The sequence below is a fragment of the Salmo salar genome, chromosome ssa14 (assembly GCF_905237065.1).
Source record: "Salmo salar chromosome ssa14, Ssal_v3.1, whole genome shotgun sequence".
Lineage (NCBI taxonomy): Eukaryota > Metazoa > Chordata > Actinopteri > Salmoniformes > Salmonidae > Salmo > Salmo salar.
In genome coordinates this window covers 53,078,156-53,098,155 of record NC_059455.1, presented here as the reverse complement: position 1 = coordinate 53,098,155, position 20,000 = coordinate 53,078,156, and the positions used below count along the sequence as shown (strand labels likewise).

Genomic DNA, 20,000 nt, shown 5'->3' with positions numbered 1-20,000 from the left:
TAACAGTATTCTTGTTCCAGGGCGACATCGGCAGGGCGGGGTCTCCGGGATACAGAGGAGATGAGGGCGCCCCCGGACCAGAGGTGAGGCATCTAGTCCATCTCTTTATTCATTCTGACATCTAGTTAATGCATGTATTTATCTCACACACATTCATCGCCTTGCTGGAAAAGTTTAAGGCTTTGTCAAACCTTATTTTCCATCCGATATTGTGATATTGGTAGTCAGGAAGTCTCAGGGAGAACGACTGCTTCCTGTCATTGAAGCCACCGAAGTCCTTGGCCGACCGCGGTACTGCAGGCATTGTTAGCAGAAAACAGGATCCTTCATTATAGCGAATGGAAAAATGCAATGGTCAATCTTTGTGTTAATAAAAAATGTTTCAAAGACAATCACGGTACCAATAATTGCTTTTAATACACCAGGTGTATGTCCTTGAACCGATTATTTTAAAATCGCACACAGAATAAGTTAAGGATAGTTTAGTTACTAATGGCAGCCTGCAGTACCCCGGTCGGCCTTCAACTTGAGTTACTCAAATAGAGGGGGCAGCACTGAGCTAGCCTGCAGTACCCTGGTCGGCCTTCAACTTGAGTTACTCAAATAGAGGGGGCAGCACTGAGCTAGCCTGCAGTACCCTGGTCGGCCTTCAACTTGAGTTACTCAAATAGAGGGGGCAGCACTGAGCTAGCCTGCAGTACCCTGGTCGGCCTTCAACTTGAGTTACTCAAATAGAGGGGGGCAGCACTGAGCTAGCCTGCAGTACCCTGGTCGGCCTTCAACTTGAGTTACTCAAATAGAGGGGGCAGCACTGAGCTAGCCTGCAGTACCCTGGTCGGCCTTCAACTTGAGTTACTCAAATAGAGGGGGGCAGCACTGAGCTAGCCTGCAGTACCCTGGTCGGCCTTCAACTTGAGTTACTCAAATAGAGGGGGCAGCACTGAGCTAGCCTGCAGTACCCTGGTCGGCCTTCAACTTGAGTTACTCAAATAGAGGGGGCAGCACTGAGCTAGCCTGCAGTACCCCGGTCGGCTTTCAACTTGAGTTACTCAAATAGAGGGGGCAGCACTGAGCTAGCCTGCAGTACCCCGGTCGGCCTTCAACTTGAGTTTCTCAAATAGAGGGGGCAGCACTGAGCTAGCCTGCAGTACCCTGGTTGGCCTTCAACTTGAGTTAGTCAATGAGAGGGGGCAGCACTGAGCTAGCCTGCAGTACCCCGGTCGGCCTTCAACTTGAGTTAGTCAATGAGAGGGGGCAGCACTGAGCTAGCCTGCAGTACCCTGGTCGGCCTTCAACTTGAGTTACTCAATAGATGGGGCAGCACTGAGCTAGCCAACAACGTTACGTCCTGGAGTATGTTATGTCGCCATTAGACGCCATCTTAACCAACTTAATTTGGCTTCAATACGCTGTTGAGTCTTCACATTGGAATGAATGGTGTCACATGATCAATGGGATGAACATTGGGAGGTCTTCATCAGATGAAGTTTATCCATCTGACCTACATTTCCTACATTATGTGTCTTATCTAAACTACATTTCCCATCTGTGTCTTATCTAAACTACATTTACCATCTGTCTCTTATCTAAACTACATTTCCTATCTGTGTCTTATCTAAACTACATTTTCTATCTGTCTCTTATCTAAACTACATTTACCATCTGTCTCTTATCTAAACTACATTTACCATATGTCTCTTATCTAAACTACATTTCCTATCTGTCTCTTATCTAAACTACATTTCCTATCTGTCTCTTATCTAAACTACATTTACCATCTGTCTTATCTAAACTACATTTACCATCTGTCTCTTATCTAAACTACATTTACCATCTGTCTCTTATCTAAACTACATTTACCATCTGTCTCTTATCTAAACTACATTTACCATCTGTCTCTTATCTAAACTACATTTACCATCTGTCTCTTATCTAAACTACATTTACCATCTGTCTCTTATCTAAACTACATTTCCTATCTGTCTCTTATCTAAACTACATTTCCCATCTGTCTCTTATCTAAACTATTTCCCAGGGCCCCAAAGGACCCAGAGGGATCAAAGGAGCTCCTGGAGACAGAGGCCAGATCGGAGCGAGGGTGAGAGAGCGAGAGGGGGAGCGTGGGGGGCTGGAGGAGAGGGAGAGGAGTGTGTACAGTGTGTGAGTAAGAAAGAGAGAAAGAAAGAGAGTTGGCTGAAGTTTTCTGTCTCTTCTATTTCAGGGGGAAGATGGTGCGCCTGGAAATGGAACTGAGGGTTGCCATGGTTTCCAGGTACAATTGTGTGACGTGATGTATTGTTGTTTGAGTTTATAATAATTTTGGTCTGTGTGTGTGTGTGGGTGTATATACAGTGTCTGTCTGTCTGTCTGTCTGTCTGTCTGTCTGTCTGTCTGTCTGTCTGTCTGTCTGTCTGTCTGTCTGTCTGTCTGTCTGTCTGTCTGTCTGTCTGTCTGTCTGTCTGTCTGTCTGTCTGTCTGTCTGTCTGTCTGTCTGTCTGTCTGTCTGTCTGTCTGTCTGTCTGTCTGTCTGTCTGTCTGTCTGTGTGTGTGTGTGTGTGTGTGTGTGTTGTTCGGCCGGCTCTCTCTCTCACGTGTGTTTGTCTCTTTCCTCTCTCAGGGTTACCCCGGCCCACGAGGAGATATTGGAGAGCCCGTGAGTTCATGACCTTTCACCTTCACCTTTATGCTCTCACCTCTGAATCAGCACCAAGGCTGTGACTCACACTATCACAACTGGAACAATGACCATGAGGGACTGTTTCCAGTCCCTGACCATGAGGGACTGTTTCCTGTCCTTGACCATGAGGGACTGTTTCCAGTCCCTGACCATGAGGGACTGTTTCCATTTGGGATGCAGCCTTAGTCTGTGGACCAGAACTTTAAGTATGGAATAGGGCCCATTAATCTGTGGACCAGAACCTTAAGTATGGAATAGGGTCCATTAATCTGTGTGTGGTGGGAAACAACCGTCTTTACCTGAGACATGATGATTGGCCAGATTTATTTGGTCTGGTCCGCTAGCTATTGGCTGATTCATCCAGAGGTTTCCATGACAATTGTCTCTGACCCCTGACCCGTGACCTTTAGGGCGGGAGGGGAACCCCAGGACCCAAAGGAGATGACGGAGAGCCTGGAGACGCTGGCCTGGACGTGAGTCACACCATCTCTCTCTCTCTCTTTCTTTCCCTTTTTCCCTTCTCTCCCACCCTCTATCTCCCCTCTCTATCCTCCCTCCATCTCGCTCTCTCTATATATCTCTCTATTACTCTATGCAGCGCTCTGAAGTGAGACCAATATGGTCGCATATGCGACAAAACATTTTGCTTTGTGACCAGGATTAGTGTTTTGGGAGCACTGTGCGACTAGGAAAACAATCTCCCAGATAGTAATTGTTGTAATGACGAGGCTTCGCTGTACCTTAGTTTCATAGTGCCCTAGAGAAAAAAACGAGTGCAGATTCGATAGCGTCATGGTTGTGCCCAATGGATTATATATACACTAGATGTATATATGCCTCCATCTTGGCTCGCCCCTCACCATTGTTTTGAAGCCACCGTGCCTCCATCTTGGCTCTTCCCTCACCATTGTATTGAAGCCACGGTGCCTCCATCTTGGCTCTCCCTAACCATTGTATTGAAGCCACCGTGCCTCCATCTTGGCTCTCCCCCACCATTGTATTGAAGCCACCGTGCCTCCATCTTGGCTCTCCCCACCATTATATTGAAGCCACCGTGCCTCCATCTTGGCTCTCCCCTCACCATTGTATTGAAGCCACGGTGCCTCCATCTTGGCTCTCCCCTCACCATTGTATTGAAGCCACAGTGCCTCCATCTTGGAACTCCCTAACCATTATATTGAAGCCACCGTGCCTCCATGCCTCCAAAAATAACCACCCACAAAACACAAGCGAAAACAAACCCAACTAAATATGGCCTCCAATTAGAGACAACGACAACCAGCTGCCTCTAATTGGAGGTCATTGCCAAAAACCCAACATAGAAATAGAAAACTAGATAAACACATAGAAATAGATAACATAGAACATAAACCAAAAACACCGAAACACACAAAACAAACATCCCCTGCCAGACCCTGACCAAACTACAATAACAAATAACCCCTTTTACTGGTCAGGACGTGACATCATTGTTCTAAAGCCCATGCTCTGACCAACTACAGTAGCTACGTTGGTCTATTGTTCTTCAAAACAATGTGTAGGCAAACCTTCTCAAACAGCCTAACTCCTACCCATAGTGAAGGTGCTCCCACAATAATGGGATTTCTACCGCATACAAGTTAAAGTATTGGACTCTTCACACACCACGCTAATCCCCATTCCATTACCTTTTCAAGCTGTTTTTTTTTGTATTATATGAAAGCAACCTTTGCTTTTATACTTACAAGACCATCATGCTTGTTTGAGCTGTGTTGTCTTGTAGTAATGTGGTGTCTGCCTTTATGTACTTAAACCTTTTTTTTGCGTTTTGCGAATTGCGTTTTTGAGATCAAAGCGAGCCTAGCCGCATGGGCACATTTGTGTCCGACCGGCTTGATTTGGCCTTATGTAGAAACATTTAAAGGGCCTCCCGAGTGGCGCAGTGGTCTAAGTCACTGCATTGCAGTGCTTGAGGCGTCACTACAGACCCGGGTTCGATCCCTGGCTGTGTCACAACCGGCCGTGACCGGAAGTCCCATAGGGTGGCGCACAATTGGCCCATCGTCGTCTGGGTTTGGCCGGGGGGGCTTTGCTTGGCTCATCGCGCTCTAGACACTCCTTGTGGCAAGCCGGGCACCTGCAGGCTGACTTCGGTCATCAGTTGAATGGTGTTCCCTCTGACACATTGGTGCAGCTGGCTTCCGGGTTGTTAAGGAGTGCGGTTTGGCGGGTCATGTTTCGGGGGATGCATGACTCGACCTTCGCCTCTCCCGACCCCGTTGGGGAGTTGCCATGATGACACAAGATCGTAATTGGATTGCAATTGGATATCATCGAAATTGGGGTAAATCACTGATCTATAGGGTTATAATTAAATCAAATTGTATTTGTCATATCCACCGAATACAACAGGTGTAGACTTTACAGTGAAATGCTTATTTACAAGCCCTTGACCAACAATGCAGTTTAAAAGCAAGCAGTAACACAATATACAGGGAGTACAGGTTAGTAATGAGGCTATATACAGGGAGTACCAGGTAGTAATGAGGCTATATACAGGGAGTACCAGGTAGTAATGAGGCTGTATACAGGGGGTACCAGGTAGTAATGAGGCTGTATAAAGGGGGTACCAGGTAGTAATGAGGCTATATACAGGGGGTACCAGGTAGTAATGAGGCTGTATACAGGGAGTACAGGTAGTAATGAGCCTATATACATGGGTACCAGGTAGTAATGAGGCTATATACAGGGAGTACCAGGTAGTAATGAGGCTGTATACAGGGAGTACAGGTAGTAATGAGCCTATATACATGGGTACCAGGTTGTAATGAGGCTATATACAGGGAGTACCAGGTAGTAATGAGGCTATATACAGGGGGTACCAGGTAGTAATGAGGCTATATACAGGAATTAAAGGTTAGTAATGAGAATATATATCCAGGGGTACCAGGTAGTAATGAGGCTATATACAGGAAGGACAGGTTAGGAATGAGGCGGTATACATGGGGAACCAGGTAGTAATGAGGCTGTATACATGGGGAACCAGGTAGTAATGAGGCTGTATATAGGGGGTACATGATAGTAATGAGGCTGTATACAGGGGGTACCAGGTTAGTAATGAGGCTATATACAGGGAGTACCAGGTTAGTAATGAGGCTATATACAGGGAGTACCAGGTTAGTAATGAGGCTATATACAGGGGTACCAGGTAGTAATGAGGCTATATACAGGGGGTACCAGGTAGTAATGAGGCTATATACAGGGAGTACCAGGTAGTAATGAGGCTATATCCAGGGGTACCAGGTAGTAATGAGCCTATATACAGGGAGTACAGGTAGTAATGAGGCTATATACAGGGGTACCAGGTAGTAATGAGGCTATATACAGGGTGTACAGGTAGTAATGAGGCTATATACAGGGGGTACTAGGTAGTAATGAGGCTATATACAGGGAGTACAGGTAGTAATGAGGCTATATACAGGGGTACCAGGTAGTAATGAGGCTATATACAGGGGTACCAGGTAGTAATGAGGCTATATACAGGGAGTACAGGTAGTAATGAGGCTATATACAGGGGGTACTAGGTAGTAATGAGGCTATATACAGGGAGTACAGGTAGTAATGAGGCTATATACAGGGGTACCAGGTAGTAATGAGGCTATATACAGGGGGTACCAGGTAGTAATGAGGCTGTATACAGGGAGTACAGGTAGTAATGAGCCTATATACAGGGGTACCAGGTAGTAATGAGGCTATATACAGGGGTACCAGGTAGGAATGAGGCTATATACAGGAAGGACAGGTTAGTAATGAGGCTATATACAGGGGGTACAGGTTAGTAATGAGGCTATATACAGGGGTACCAGGTAGTAATGAGGCTATATACAGGGAGTACAGGTTAGTAATGAGGCGGTATACATGGGGAACCAGGTAGTAATGAGGCTGTATACAGGGGGTACAGGATAGTAATGAGGCTATATACAGGGGTACCAGGTTAGTAATGAGGCTATATACGGGGAGTACCAGGTAGTAATGAGGCTATATACAGGGAGTACCAGGTAGTAATGAGGCTATATACATGGGGAACCAGGTAGTAATGAGGCTATATACAGGGGGTACCAGGTAGTAATGAGGCTATATACAGGGAGTACCAGGTTAGTAATGAGGCTATATACAGGGGGTACCAGGTAGTAATGAGGCTATATACAGGGGGTACCAGGTAGTAATGAGGCTATATACAGGGAATACCAGGTAGTAATGAGGCTATATCCAGGGGTACCAGGTAGTAATGAGGCTATATCCAGGGGTACCAGGTAGTAATGAGGCTATATCCAGGGGTACCAGGTAGTAATGAGGCTATATACAGGGGGTACCAGGTAGTAATGAGGCTATATACAGGAAGTACCAGGTTAGTAATGAGGCTATATACAGGGGGTACCAGGTAGTAATGAGGCTATATACAGGGGGTACCAGGTAGTAATGAGGCTATATACAGGGAGTACCAGGTAGTAATGAGGCTATATCCAGGGGTACCAGGTAGTAATGAGGCTATATCCAGGGGTACCAGGTAGTAATGAGGCTATATACAGGGAGTACAGGTAGTAATGAGGCTATATACAGGGGTACCAGGTAGTAATGAGGCTATATACAGGGGTACCAGGTAGTAATGAGGCTATATACAGGGAGTACCAGGTAGTAATGAGGCTATATACAGGGGGTACTAGGTAGTAATGAGGCTATATACAGGGAGTACAGGTAGTAATGAGGCTATATACAGGGGTACCAGGTAGTAATGAGGCTATATACAGGGGTACCAGGTAGTAATGAGGCTATATACAGGGAGTACAGGTAGTAATGAGGCTATATACAGGGGGTACTAGGTAGTAATGAGGCTATATACAGGGAGTACAGGTAGTAATGAGGCTATATACAGGGGTACCAGGTAGTAATGAGGCTATATACAGGGGGTACCAGGTAGTAATGAGGCTGTATACAGGGAGTACAGGTAGTAATGAGCCTATATACAGGGGTACCAGGTAGTAATGAGGCTATATACAGGGGTACCAGGTAGTAATGAGGCTATATACAGGAAGGACAGGTTAGTAATGAGGCTATATACAGGGGGTACGGGTTAGTAATGAGGCTATATACAGGGGTACCAGGTAGTAATGAGGCTATATACAGGGAGTACAGGTTAGTAATGAGGCGGTATACATGGGGAACCAGGTAGTAATGAGGCTGTATACAGGGGGTACAGGATAGTAATGAGGCTATATACAGGGGTACCAGGTTAGTAATGAGGCTATATACGGGGAGTACCAGGTAGTAATGAGGCTATATACAGGGAGTACCAGGTAGTAATGAGGCTATATACATGGGGAACCAGGTAGTAATGAGGCTATATACAGGGGGGTACCAGGTAGTAATGAGGCTATATACAGGGAGTACCAGGTTAGTAATGAGGCTATATACAGGGGGTACCAGGTAGTAATGAGGCTATATACAGGGGGTACCAGGTAGTAATGAGGCTATATACAGGGAATACCAGGTAGTAATGAGGCTATATCCAGGGGTACCAGGTAGTAATGAGGCTATATCCAGGGGTACCAGGTAGTAATGAGGCTATATCCAGGGGTACCAGGTAGTAATGAGGCTATATACAGGGGGTACCAGGTAGTAATGAGGCTATATACAGGAAGTACCAGGTTAGTAATGAGGCTATATACAGGGGGTACCAGGTAGTAATGAGGCTATATACAGGGGGTACCAGGTAGTAATGAGGCTATATACAGGGAGTACCAGGTAGTAATGAGGCTATATCCAGGGGTACCAGGTAGTAATGAGGCTATATCCAGGGGTACCAGGTAGTAATGAGGCTATATACAGGGGGTACCAGGTAGTAATGAGGCTATATACAGGGAGTACAGGTAGTATGAGGCTATATACAGGGGTACCAGGTAGTAATGAGGCTATATACAGGGAGTACAGGTAGTAATGAGGCTATATACAGGGGGTACTAGGTAGTAATGAGGCTATATACAGGGAGTACAGGTATTAATGAGGCTATATACAGGGGTACCAGGTAGTAATGAGGCTATATACAGGGGGTAACAGGTAGTAATGAGGCTATATACAGGGGGTACCAGGTAGTAATGAGGCTATATACAGGGGGTACCAGGTTGTAATGAGGCTATATACAGGGAGTACCAGGTAGTAATGAGGCTATATCCAGGGGTACCAGGTAGTAATGAGGCTATATCCAGGGGTACCAGGTAGTAATGAGGCTATATACAGGGGGTACCAGGTAGTAATGAGGCTATATACAGGGAGTACAGGTAGTAATGAGGCTATATACAGGGGTACCAGGTAGTAATGAGGCTATATACAGGGGTACCAGGTAGTAATGAGGCTATATACAGAGAGTACCAGGTAGTAATGAGGCTATATACAGGGAGTACAGGTAGTAATGAGGCTGTATACAGAGGGTACTGATACCGAGTCGAAGTGCGGTAGTACAAGTTAGTCGAGGTGATATGTACATGTATGTAGGGGCAAGGCAGTCAGGGTCGATAATAAACAGAGTAGCAGCAGCGTTTGTGAAGAGTGAGAAAGAGTGTCTATGTGTGTGTGTGTGTGTGTGTGTGTGTGGCGTAAATATCAAATCAAATCATGTCACATTTTATTTTACACACACACACACACACACACACACACACACACACACACACACACACACACACACACACACACACACACACACACACACACACACACACACACTATATTACCATGTCGCTATGCTTAAAACACAAAAATGCACACACACATAGACACACACACACACACACACACACATAGACACACACACACACACACATTATATTATTACCATGACACCATAATTAGCACACACGCACATACACACACACACACACACACACACACACACACACACACACACACACACACACACACACACACACACACACACACACACACACACATACACACACACACACAATTATATTATTACCATGACACCATAATTAGCACACACACACACACACACACACACACACACACACACACACACACACACACACACACACACACACACACACACACACACACACATATATTATTACCATGACACCATGCTTAGCACCCCCCCACACACACACACACACACACACACACACACACACACACACACACACACACACACACACACACACACACACACACACACACACATTATATTATTACCATGACACCATAATTAGACCACACACACACACACACACACACACACACACACACACACACACACACACACACTATATTATTACCATGACACCATGCTTAGCACACACACACACACACACACACACACACACACACACACACACACACACACACTCAGACACTCAGACGTGTTTGTTGAGCATATTTAGGCTAATGTTTTATGTGTCTGGGACTGTTAAAGTTAGGAATGTGTGGTGATTGGAGCAGTGTGTGTGTTAGGGAGGAGATGTCCAACTATTCTTGGACCAGATGTCTCCACAAGAATAGCAAAACAACTGGGGACCTTTTGTTTGTCCCCACAAAGTCAAATGCTATTTCTAGGCTTAAGGTTGAAATTAATGATGGGTTAGAATTAAGGGAGGAGATAGACCTTGTTCTGATACATTATGGTACACCTTGTTCTGGTATATTATGGTACACCTTGTTCTGGTACATTATGGTATAATATACACCTTGTTCTGGTACATTATGGTACACCTTGTTCTGGTACATTATGGTACACCTTGTTCTTGTATATTATGGTATAATATACACCTTGTTCTGGTATATATTATGGTACACCTTGTTCTGGTACATTATGGTACACCTTGTTCTGGTATATTATGGTACACCTTGTTCTGGTACATTATGGTACACCTTGTTCTGGTACATTATGGTATAATATACAGCTTGTTCTGGTACATTATGGTACACCTTGTTCTGGTATATTATGGTGCACCTTGTTCTGGTACATTATGGTACACCTTGTTCTGGTACATTATGGTATAATATACTGCTTGTTCTGGTATATTATGGTACACCTTGTTCTGATACATGATGGTATAATATACACTTTGTTCTGGTACATTATGGTACACCTTGTTCTGGTACATTATGGTATAAGATACAATTTGTTCTAGTATATTATGGTACACCTTGTTCTGGTATATTATGGTATAATACACACCTTGTTCTGGTACATTATGGTACACCTTGTTCTGGTATATTATGGTATAATATACACCTTGTTCTGGTATATTATGGTACACCTTGTTGTGGTATATTATGGTACACCTTGTTCTGGTACGTTATGGTACACCTTGTTCTGGTATATTATGGTACAATATACACCTTGTTCTGGTATATTATGGTACACCTTGTTCTAGTACATTATGGTACACCTTGTTGTGGTATATTATGGTACACCTTGTTCTGGTATATTATGGTACACCTTGTTCTGGTACGTTATGGTACACCTTGTTCTGGTATATTATGGTATAATCTACACCTTGTTCTGGTATATTATGGTACACCTTGTTCTGGTATATTATGGTACACCTTGTTCTGGTACATTATGGTACACCTTGTTCTGGTATATTAAGGTACACCTTGTTCTGGTACATTATGGTACACCTTGTTCTTGTATATTATGGTATAATATACACCTTGTTCTGGTATATTATGGTACACCTTGTTCTGGTACATTATGGTACACCTTGTTCTGGTATATTATGGTATAATATACACCTTGTTCTGGTACATTATGGAGGGTTACTGAATCCTGTAATGCTCTTTTCCACAACCGGTTTTAAATATTTTCAAGTCTTTGTCCTTTGTTCTCAAATATCTTCAAACCATCTATTGGAGAGAACCTTTCACCTTCCTGTCTAAACACTTCACTCTCTTTTACTTTCTTTCTGACACCACTTTCACTCAAGTCTCTCTACCTGTGTGTGTTACCTTGTCTCTCTACCTGTGTGTGTTACCTTGTTTGTCTACCTGTGTGTTACCTTGTCTGTCTACCTGTGTGTGTTACCTTGTCTGTCTACCTGTGTGTGTTACCTTGTCTGTCTACCTGTGTGTGTTACCTTGTCTGTCTACCTGTGTGTGTTACCTTGTCTCTCTACCTGTGTGTGTTACCTTGTCTCTCTACCTGTGTGTGTTACCTTGTCTGTCTACCTGTGTGTTACCTTGTCTGTCTACCTGTGTGTGTTACCTTGTCTGTCTACCTGTGTGTGTTACCTTGTCTCTCTACCTGTGTGTGTTACCTTGTCTGTCTACCTGTGTGTGTTACCTTGTCTCTCTACCTGTGTGTGTTACCTTGTCTCTCTACCTGTGTGTGTTACCTTGTCTCTCTACCTGTGTGTGTTACCTTGTCTCTCTACCTGTGTGTTACCTTGTCTCTCTACCTGTGTGTGTTACCTTGTCTCTCTACCTGTGTGTGTTACCTTGTCTCTCTACCTGTGTGTGTTACCTTGTCTCTCTACCTGTGTGTTACCTTGTCTCTCTACCTGTGTGTGCGCTACTAAGTCTATTGTGTGTTTGTCCCTACAGAACAACTCCCCAGGACTCCCAGGGAACAAAGGAGGCAAAGGACACAGAGGACCTGAAGGAAACCCGGTGAGTTAGAGAGAAAGAGAGCGAGAGAGAGAGAGAGATGCCAAAAGTTGATCATAGAGAAGAGTCCCTTCAGCCAGCTGGTTCTGAGGCTCAGTTCACTAACCCAAACCAACCCATCAAAGCCTCAGGACAGCAGTCAGCCAGCTGGTTCTGAGGCTCAGTTCACTAACACAAACCAACCCAGCAAAGCCTCAGGACAGCACTCAGAAAATCTGGCCCAACCCAATCATCACAAAGCAAAAATAAAAATATATCGCCCAAAAATCACAGTAAACTTCAATGCTATTTGACTCTAAACAGAAATATATGGTGACCACTGTGACTGATAGAAAACTGAGGAAAACATTGACTAGGTATAGACTCAGAGAGGACAGCCTGGCCATAGAAACCGGTCGTCACAGACAGATCTGGCTACCCAGAGAGGACAGCCTGGCCATAGAAACCGGTCGTCACTGGCAGATCTGGCTACCCAGAGAGGACAGCCTGGCCATAGAAACCGGTCGTCACAGACAGATCAGGCTACCCAGAGAGGACAGCCTGGCCATAGAAACCGGTCGTCACAGACAGATCTGGCTACCCAGAGAGGACAGCCTGGCCATAGAAACCGGTCGTCACAGACAGATCAGGCTACCCAGAGAGGACAGCCTGGCCATAGAAACCGGTCGTCACAGACAGATCTGGCTACCCAGAGAGGACAGCCTGGCCATAGAAACCGGTCGTCGCTGGCAGATCTGGCTACCCAGAGAGGACAGGTTTTGCTCAGTCTGCCCTCAGAGAGCGATGAAGACAGTGCTGCATTTTCTCCTACACTGACAGAACTAAAAAGACTTAGGGGCCAATTTCTTTCCAAAAATTGAAAACAAATGCAAACATTTTGAAACCAAAACAGAAAAGGAGAAAATCCAATATCTATTGGGAGAAAAACCCCTTTGTGTCATTTTAGCTTAGAGACAGCCAGTTTAACAACCAATCAGAACATTAACATTACTACCTGTAGAACAACCAATCAGATCATTAACATTACTACCTGTAGAACAACCAATCAGAGCATTACGGAACAAATCAGAACATTAACATTACTACCTGTAGAACAACCAATCAGATCATTAACATTACTACCTGTAGAACAACCAATCAGAGCATTACTAACTGTAGAACAACCAATCAGAGCATTACTACCTGTAGAACAACCAATCAGAGCATTACTACCTGTAGAACAACCAATCAGATCATTAACATTACTACCTGTAGAACAACCAATCAGAACATTACTACCTGTAGAACAACCAATCAGAGCATTACTACCTGTAGAACAACCAATCAGAGCATTACTACCTATAGAACAACCAATCAGATTATTAACATTACTACCTGTAGAACAACCAATCAGAACATTACTACCTGTAGAACAACCAATCAGATCATTAACATTACTACCTGTTGAACAACCAATCAGAACATTACTACCTGTTGAACAACCAAGCAGATCATTAACATTACTACCTGTAGAACAACCAATCAGAGTATTACTAACTGTAGAACAACCAATCAGAGCATTACTACCTGTAGAACAACCAATCAGAGCATTACTACCTGTAGAACAACCAATCAGATTATTAACATTACTACCTGTAGAACAACCAATCAGAACATTACTACCTGTAGAACAACCAATCAGATCATTAACATTACTACCTGTTGAACAACCAATCAGAACATTACTACCTGTTGAACAACCAAGCAGATCATTAACATTACTACCTGTAGAACAACCAATCAGAGTATTACTAACTGTAGAACAACCAATCAGAGCATTACTACCTGTAGAACAACCAATCAGAGCATTACTACCTGTAGAACAACCAATCAGATCATTAACATTACTACCTGTAGAACAACCAATCAGAACATTACTACCTGTAGAACAACCAATCAGATCACTAACATTACTACCTGTTGAAAAACCAATCAGAACATTACTACCTGTAGAACAACCAATCAGATCATTAACATTACTACCTGTAGAACAACCAATCAGAACATTACTACCTGTAGAACAACCAATCAGATCATTAACATTACTACCTGTTGAACAACCAATCAGAACATTACTGCCTGTTGAACAACCAATCAGATCATTAACATTACTACCTGTAGAACAACCAATCAGAGCATTACTAACTGTAGAACAACCAATCAGAGCATTACTACCTGTAGACCAACCAATCAGAGCATTACTACCTGTAGAACAACCAATCAGATCATTAACATTACTACCTGTAGAACAACCAATCAGATCATTAACATTACTACCTGTTGAACAACCAATCAGAACATTACTACCTGTTGAACAACCAATCAGATCATTAACATTACCACCTGTAGAACAATCAATCAGAACATTACTACCTGTAGAACAACCAATCAGATCATTAACATTACTACCTGTTGAACAACCAATCAGAACATTACTACCTGTTGAACAACCAATCAGATCATTAATATTACCACCTGTAGAACAATCAATCAGAACATTACTACCTGTAGAACAACCAATCAGAACATTACTACCTGTTGAACAACCAATCAGATCATTAACATTACTACCTGTAGAACAACCAATCAGAACATTACTACCTGTAGAACAACCAATCAGAACATTACTACCTGTAGAACAACCAATCAGATCATTAACATTACAACCTGTAGAACAACCAATCAGAACATTACTACCTGTAGAACAACCAATCAGATCATTACTACCTGTAGACCAACCAATCAGAACAGTAACATTACTACCTGTAGAACAACCAATCAGAACATTAACATTACTACCTGTAGAACAACCAATCAGAACATTACTACCTGTAGAACAAATAATCAGAACATTAACATTACTACCTGTAGAACAACCAATCAGATCATTAACATTACTACCTGTAGAACAACCAATCAGAACATTACTACCTGTAGAACAACCAACCAGAACATTACTAACTGTAGAACAACCAATCAGAGCATTACTACCTGTAGAACAACCAATCAGAACATTACTACCTGTAGAACAACCAATCAGATCATTAACATTACTACCTGTAGAACAACCAATCACAACATTACTACCTGTAGAACAACCAATCAGATCATTACTACCTGTAGACCAACCAATCAGAACAGTAACATTACTACCTGTAGAACAACCAATCAGAACATTAACATTACTACCTGTAGAACAACCAATCAGATCATTAACATTACTACCTGTAGAACAACCAATCAGAACATTACTACCTGTAGAACAACCAACCAGAACATTACTACCTGTAGAACAACCAATCAGAGCATTACTACCTGTAGAACAACCAATCAGAACATTAACATTACTACCTGTAGAACAACCAATCAGATTATTAACATTACTACCTGTAGAACAACCAATCAGAACATTACTACCTGTAAAACAACCAATCAGAACTATCACATTACTACCTGTAGAACAACCAATCAGAACATTACTTCCTGTAGAACAACCAATCAGATCATTAACATTACTACCTGTAGAACAACCAATCAGAACATTACTACCTGTAGAACAACCAATCAGAGCATTACTACCTGTAGAACAACCAATCAGAGCATTACTAACTGTAGAACAACCAATCAGAGCATTACTACCTGTAGAACAACCAATTAGAGCATTAACATTACTACCTGTAGAACAACCAATCAGATCATTAACATTACTACCTGTAGAACAACCAATCAGAACATTACTACCTGTAGAACAACCAATCAGATCATTAACATTACTACCTGTTGAACAACCAATCAGAACATTACTACCTGTTGAACAACCAATCAGATCATTAACATTACTACCTGTAGAACAACCAATCAGAGCATTACTAACTGTAGAACAACCAATCAGAGCATTACTACCTGTAGAACAACCAATCAGAGCATTGCTACCTGTAGAACAACCAATCAGATCATTAACATTACTACCTGTAGAACAACAAATCAGAACATTACTACCTGTAGAACAACCAATCAGATCATTAACATTACTACCTGTTGAACAACCAATCAGAACATTACTACCTGTAGAACAACCAATCAGATCATTAACATTACTACCTGTAGAACAACCAATCAGAACATTACTACCTATAGAACAACCAATCAGATCATTAACATTACTACCTGTTGAACAACCAATCAGAACATTACTACCTGTTGAACAACCAATCAGATCATTAACATTACTACCTGTAGAACAACCAATCAGAGCATTACTAACTGTAGAACAACCAATCAGAGCATTACTACCTGTAGAACAACCAATCAGAGCATTACTACCTGTAGAACAACCAATCAGATCATTAACATTACTACCTGTAGAACAACCAATCAGAACATTACTACCTGTAGAACAACCAATCAGATCATTAACATTACTACCTGTTGAACAACCAATCAGAACATTACTACCTGTTGAACAACCAATCAGATCATTAACATTACCACCTGTAGAACAATCAATCAGAACATTACTACCTGTAGAACAACCAATCAGAACATTACTACCTGTTGAACAACCAATCAGATCATTAACATTACTACCTGTAGAACAACCAATCAGAACATTAACATTACTACCTGTAGAACAACCAATCAGAACATTACTACCTGTAGAACAAATAATCAGAACATTAACATTACTGCCTGTAGAACAACCAATCAGATCATTAACATTACTACCTGTAGAACAACCAATCAGAACATTACTACCTGTAGAACAACCAACCAGAACATTACTAACTGTAGAACAACCAATCAGAGCATTACTACCTGTAGAACAACCAATCAGAACATTACTACCTGTAGAACAACCAATCAGAGCATTAACATTACTACCTGTAGAACAACCAATCAGAACATTACTACCTGTAGAACAACCAATCAGATCATTACTACCTGTAGACCAACCAATCAGAACAGTAACATTACTACCTGTAGAACAACCAATCAGAACATTAACATTACTACCTGTGGAACAACCAATCAGAACATTACTACCTGTAGAACAACCAATCAGAACATTAACATTACTACCTGTAGAACAACCAATCAGAGCATTACTAACTGTAGAACAACCAATCAGAGCATTACTACCTGTAGAACAACCAATCAGAGCATTACTACCTGTAGAACAACCAATCAGATCATTAACATTACTACCTGTAGAACAACCAATCAGAACATTACTACCTGTAGAACAACCAATCAGATCATTAACTTTACTACCTGTTGAACAACCAATCAGAACATTACTACCTGTTGAACAACCAATCAGATCATTAACATTACCACCTGTAGAACAATCAATCAGAACATTACTACCTGTAGAACAACCAATCAGAACATTACTACCTGTTGAACAACCAATCAGATCATTAACATTACTACCTGTAGAACAACCAATCAGAACATTACTACCTATAGAACAACCAATCAGAACATTACTACCTGTAGAACAACCAAGCAGATCATTAACATTATTACCTGTAAAACAACCAATCAGAACATTGCTACCTGTAGAACAACCAATCAGATCATTACTACCTGTAGACCAACCAATCAGAACAGTAACATTACTACCTGTAGAACAACCAATCAGAACATTAACATTACTACCTGTAGAACAACCAATCAGAACATTACTACCTGTAGAACAAATAATCAGAACATTAACATTACTACCTGTAGAACAACCAATCAGATCATTAACATTACTACCTGTATAACAACCAATCAGAACATTACTACCTGTAGAACAACCAACCAGAACATTACTAACTGTAGAACAACCAATCAGAGCATTACTACCTGTAGAACAACCAATCAGAACATTACTACCTGTAGAACAACCAATCAGAGCATTAACATTACTACCTGTAGAACAACCAATCAGAACATTACTACCTGTAGAACAACCAATCAGATCATTACTACCTGTAGACCAACCAATCAGAACAGTAACATTACTACCTGTAGAACAACCAATCAGAACATTAACATTACTACCTGTGGAACAACCAATCAGAACATTACTACCTGTAGAACAACCAATCAGAACATTAACATTACTACCTGTAGAACAACCAATCAGATCATTAACATTACTACCTGTAGAACAACCAATCAGAACATTACTACCTGTAGAACAACCAACCAGAACATTACTACCTGTAGAACAACCAATCAGAGCATTACTACCTGTAGAACAACCAATCAGAACATTAACATTACTACCTGTAGAACAACCAATCAGAACATTACTACCTGTAGAACAAATAATCAGAACATTAACATTACTACCTGTAGAACAACCAATCAGAACATTACTACCTGTTGAACAACCAATCAGATCATTAACATTACTACCTGTAGAACAACCAATCAGAACATTACTACCTATAGAACAACCAATCAGAACATTACTACCTGTAGAACAACCAATCAGATCATTAACATTACTACCTGTAAAACAACCAATCAGAACATTGCTACCTGTAGAACAACCAATCAGATCATTACTACCTGTAGACCAACCAATCAGAACAGTAACATTACTACCTGTAGAACAACCAATCAGAACATTAACATTACTACCTGTAGAACAACCAATCAGAACATTACTACCTGTAGAAACAAATAATCAGAACATTAACATTACTACCTGTAGAACAACCAATCAGATCATTAACATTACTACCTGTAGAACAACCAATCAGAACATTACTACCTGTAGAACAACCAACCAGAACATTACTAACTGTAGAACAACCAATCAGAGCATTACTACCTGTAGAACAACCAATCAGAACATTACTACCTGTAGAACAACCAATCAGAGCATTAACATTACTACCTGTAGAACAACCAATCAGAACATTACTACCTGTAGAACAACCAATCAGATCATTACTACCTGTAGACCAACCAATCAGAACAGTAACATTACTACCTGTAGAACAACCAATCAGAACATTAACATTACTACCTGTGGAACAACCAATCAGAACATTACTACCTGTAGAACAACCAATCAGAACATTAACATTACTACCTGTAGAACAACCAATCAGATCATTAACATTACTACCTGTAGAACAACCAATCAGAACATTACTACCTGTAGAACAACCAACCAGAACATTACTACCTGTAGAACAACCAATCAGAGCATTACTACCTGTAGAACAACCAATCAGAACATTAACATTACTACCTGTAGAACAACCAATCAGAACATTACTACCTGTAGAACAAATAATCAGAACATTAACATTACTACCTGTAGAACAACCAATCAGATCATTAACATTACTACCTGTAGAACAACCAATCAGAACATTACTACCTTTAGAACAACCAACCAGAACATTACTAACTGTAGAACAACCAATCAGAGCATTACTACCTGTAGAACAACCAATCAGAACATTACTACCTGTAGAACAACCAATCAGAGCATTAACATTACTACCTGTAGAACAACCAATCAGAACATTACTACCTGTAGAACAACCAATCAGATCATTACTACCTGTAGACCAACCAATCAGAACAGTAACATTACTACCTGTAGAACAAC

At 41.7% G+C, this 20,000-nt stretch overlaps 1 protein-coding gene across 1 annotated transcript in view; it reads left to right on the top strand.

Annotated features, from left to right (window-relative positions):
* LOC106596003 (collagen alpha-1(VI) chain) overlaps window positions 1–20,000 on the top strand; it is a 72,696-nt gene that overhangs the window by 35,259 nt on the left and 17,437 nt on the right. Inside the window, exons 19-24 of the mRNA XM_045694550.1 lie at window positions 21–83; window positions 2,036–2,098; window positions 2,222–2,272; window positions 2,618–2,653; window positions 3,088–3,150; window positions 12,275–12,340. Of these exons, the coding sequence (XP_045550506.1) occupies window positions 21–83; window positions 2,036–2,098; window positions 2,222–2,272; window positions 2,618–2,653; window positions 3,088–3,150; window positions 12,275–12,340 (342 nt within the window). The remainder of the gene's footprint in view (window positions 1–20; window positions 84–2,035; window positions 2,099–2,221; window positions 2,273–2,617; window positions 2,654–3,087; window positions 3,151–12,274; window positions 12,341–20,000) is intronic.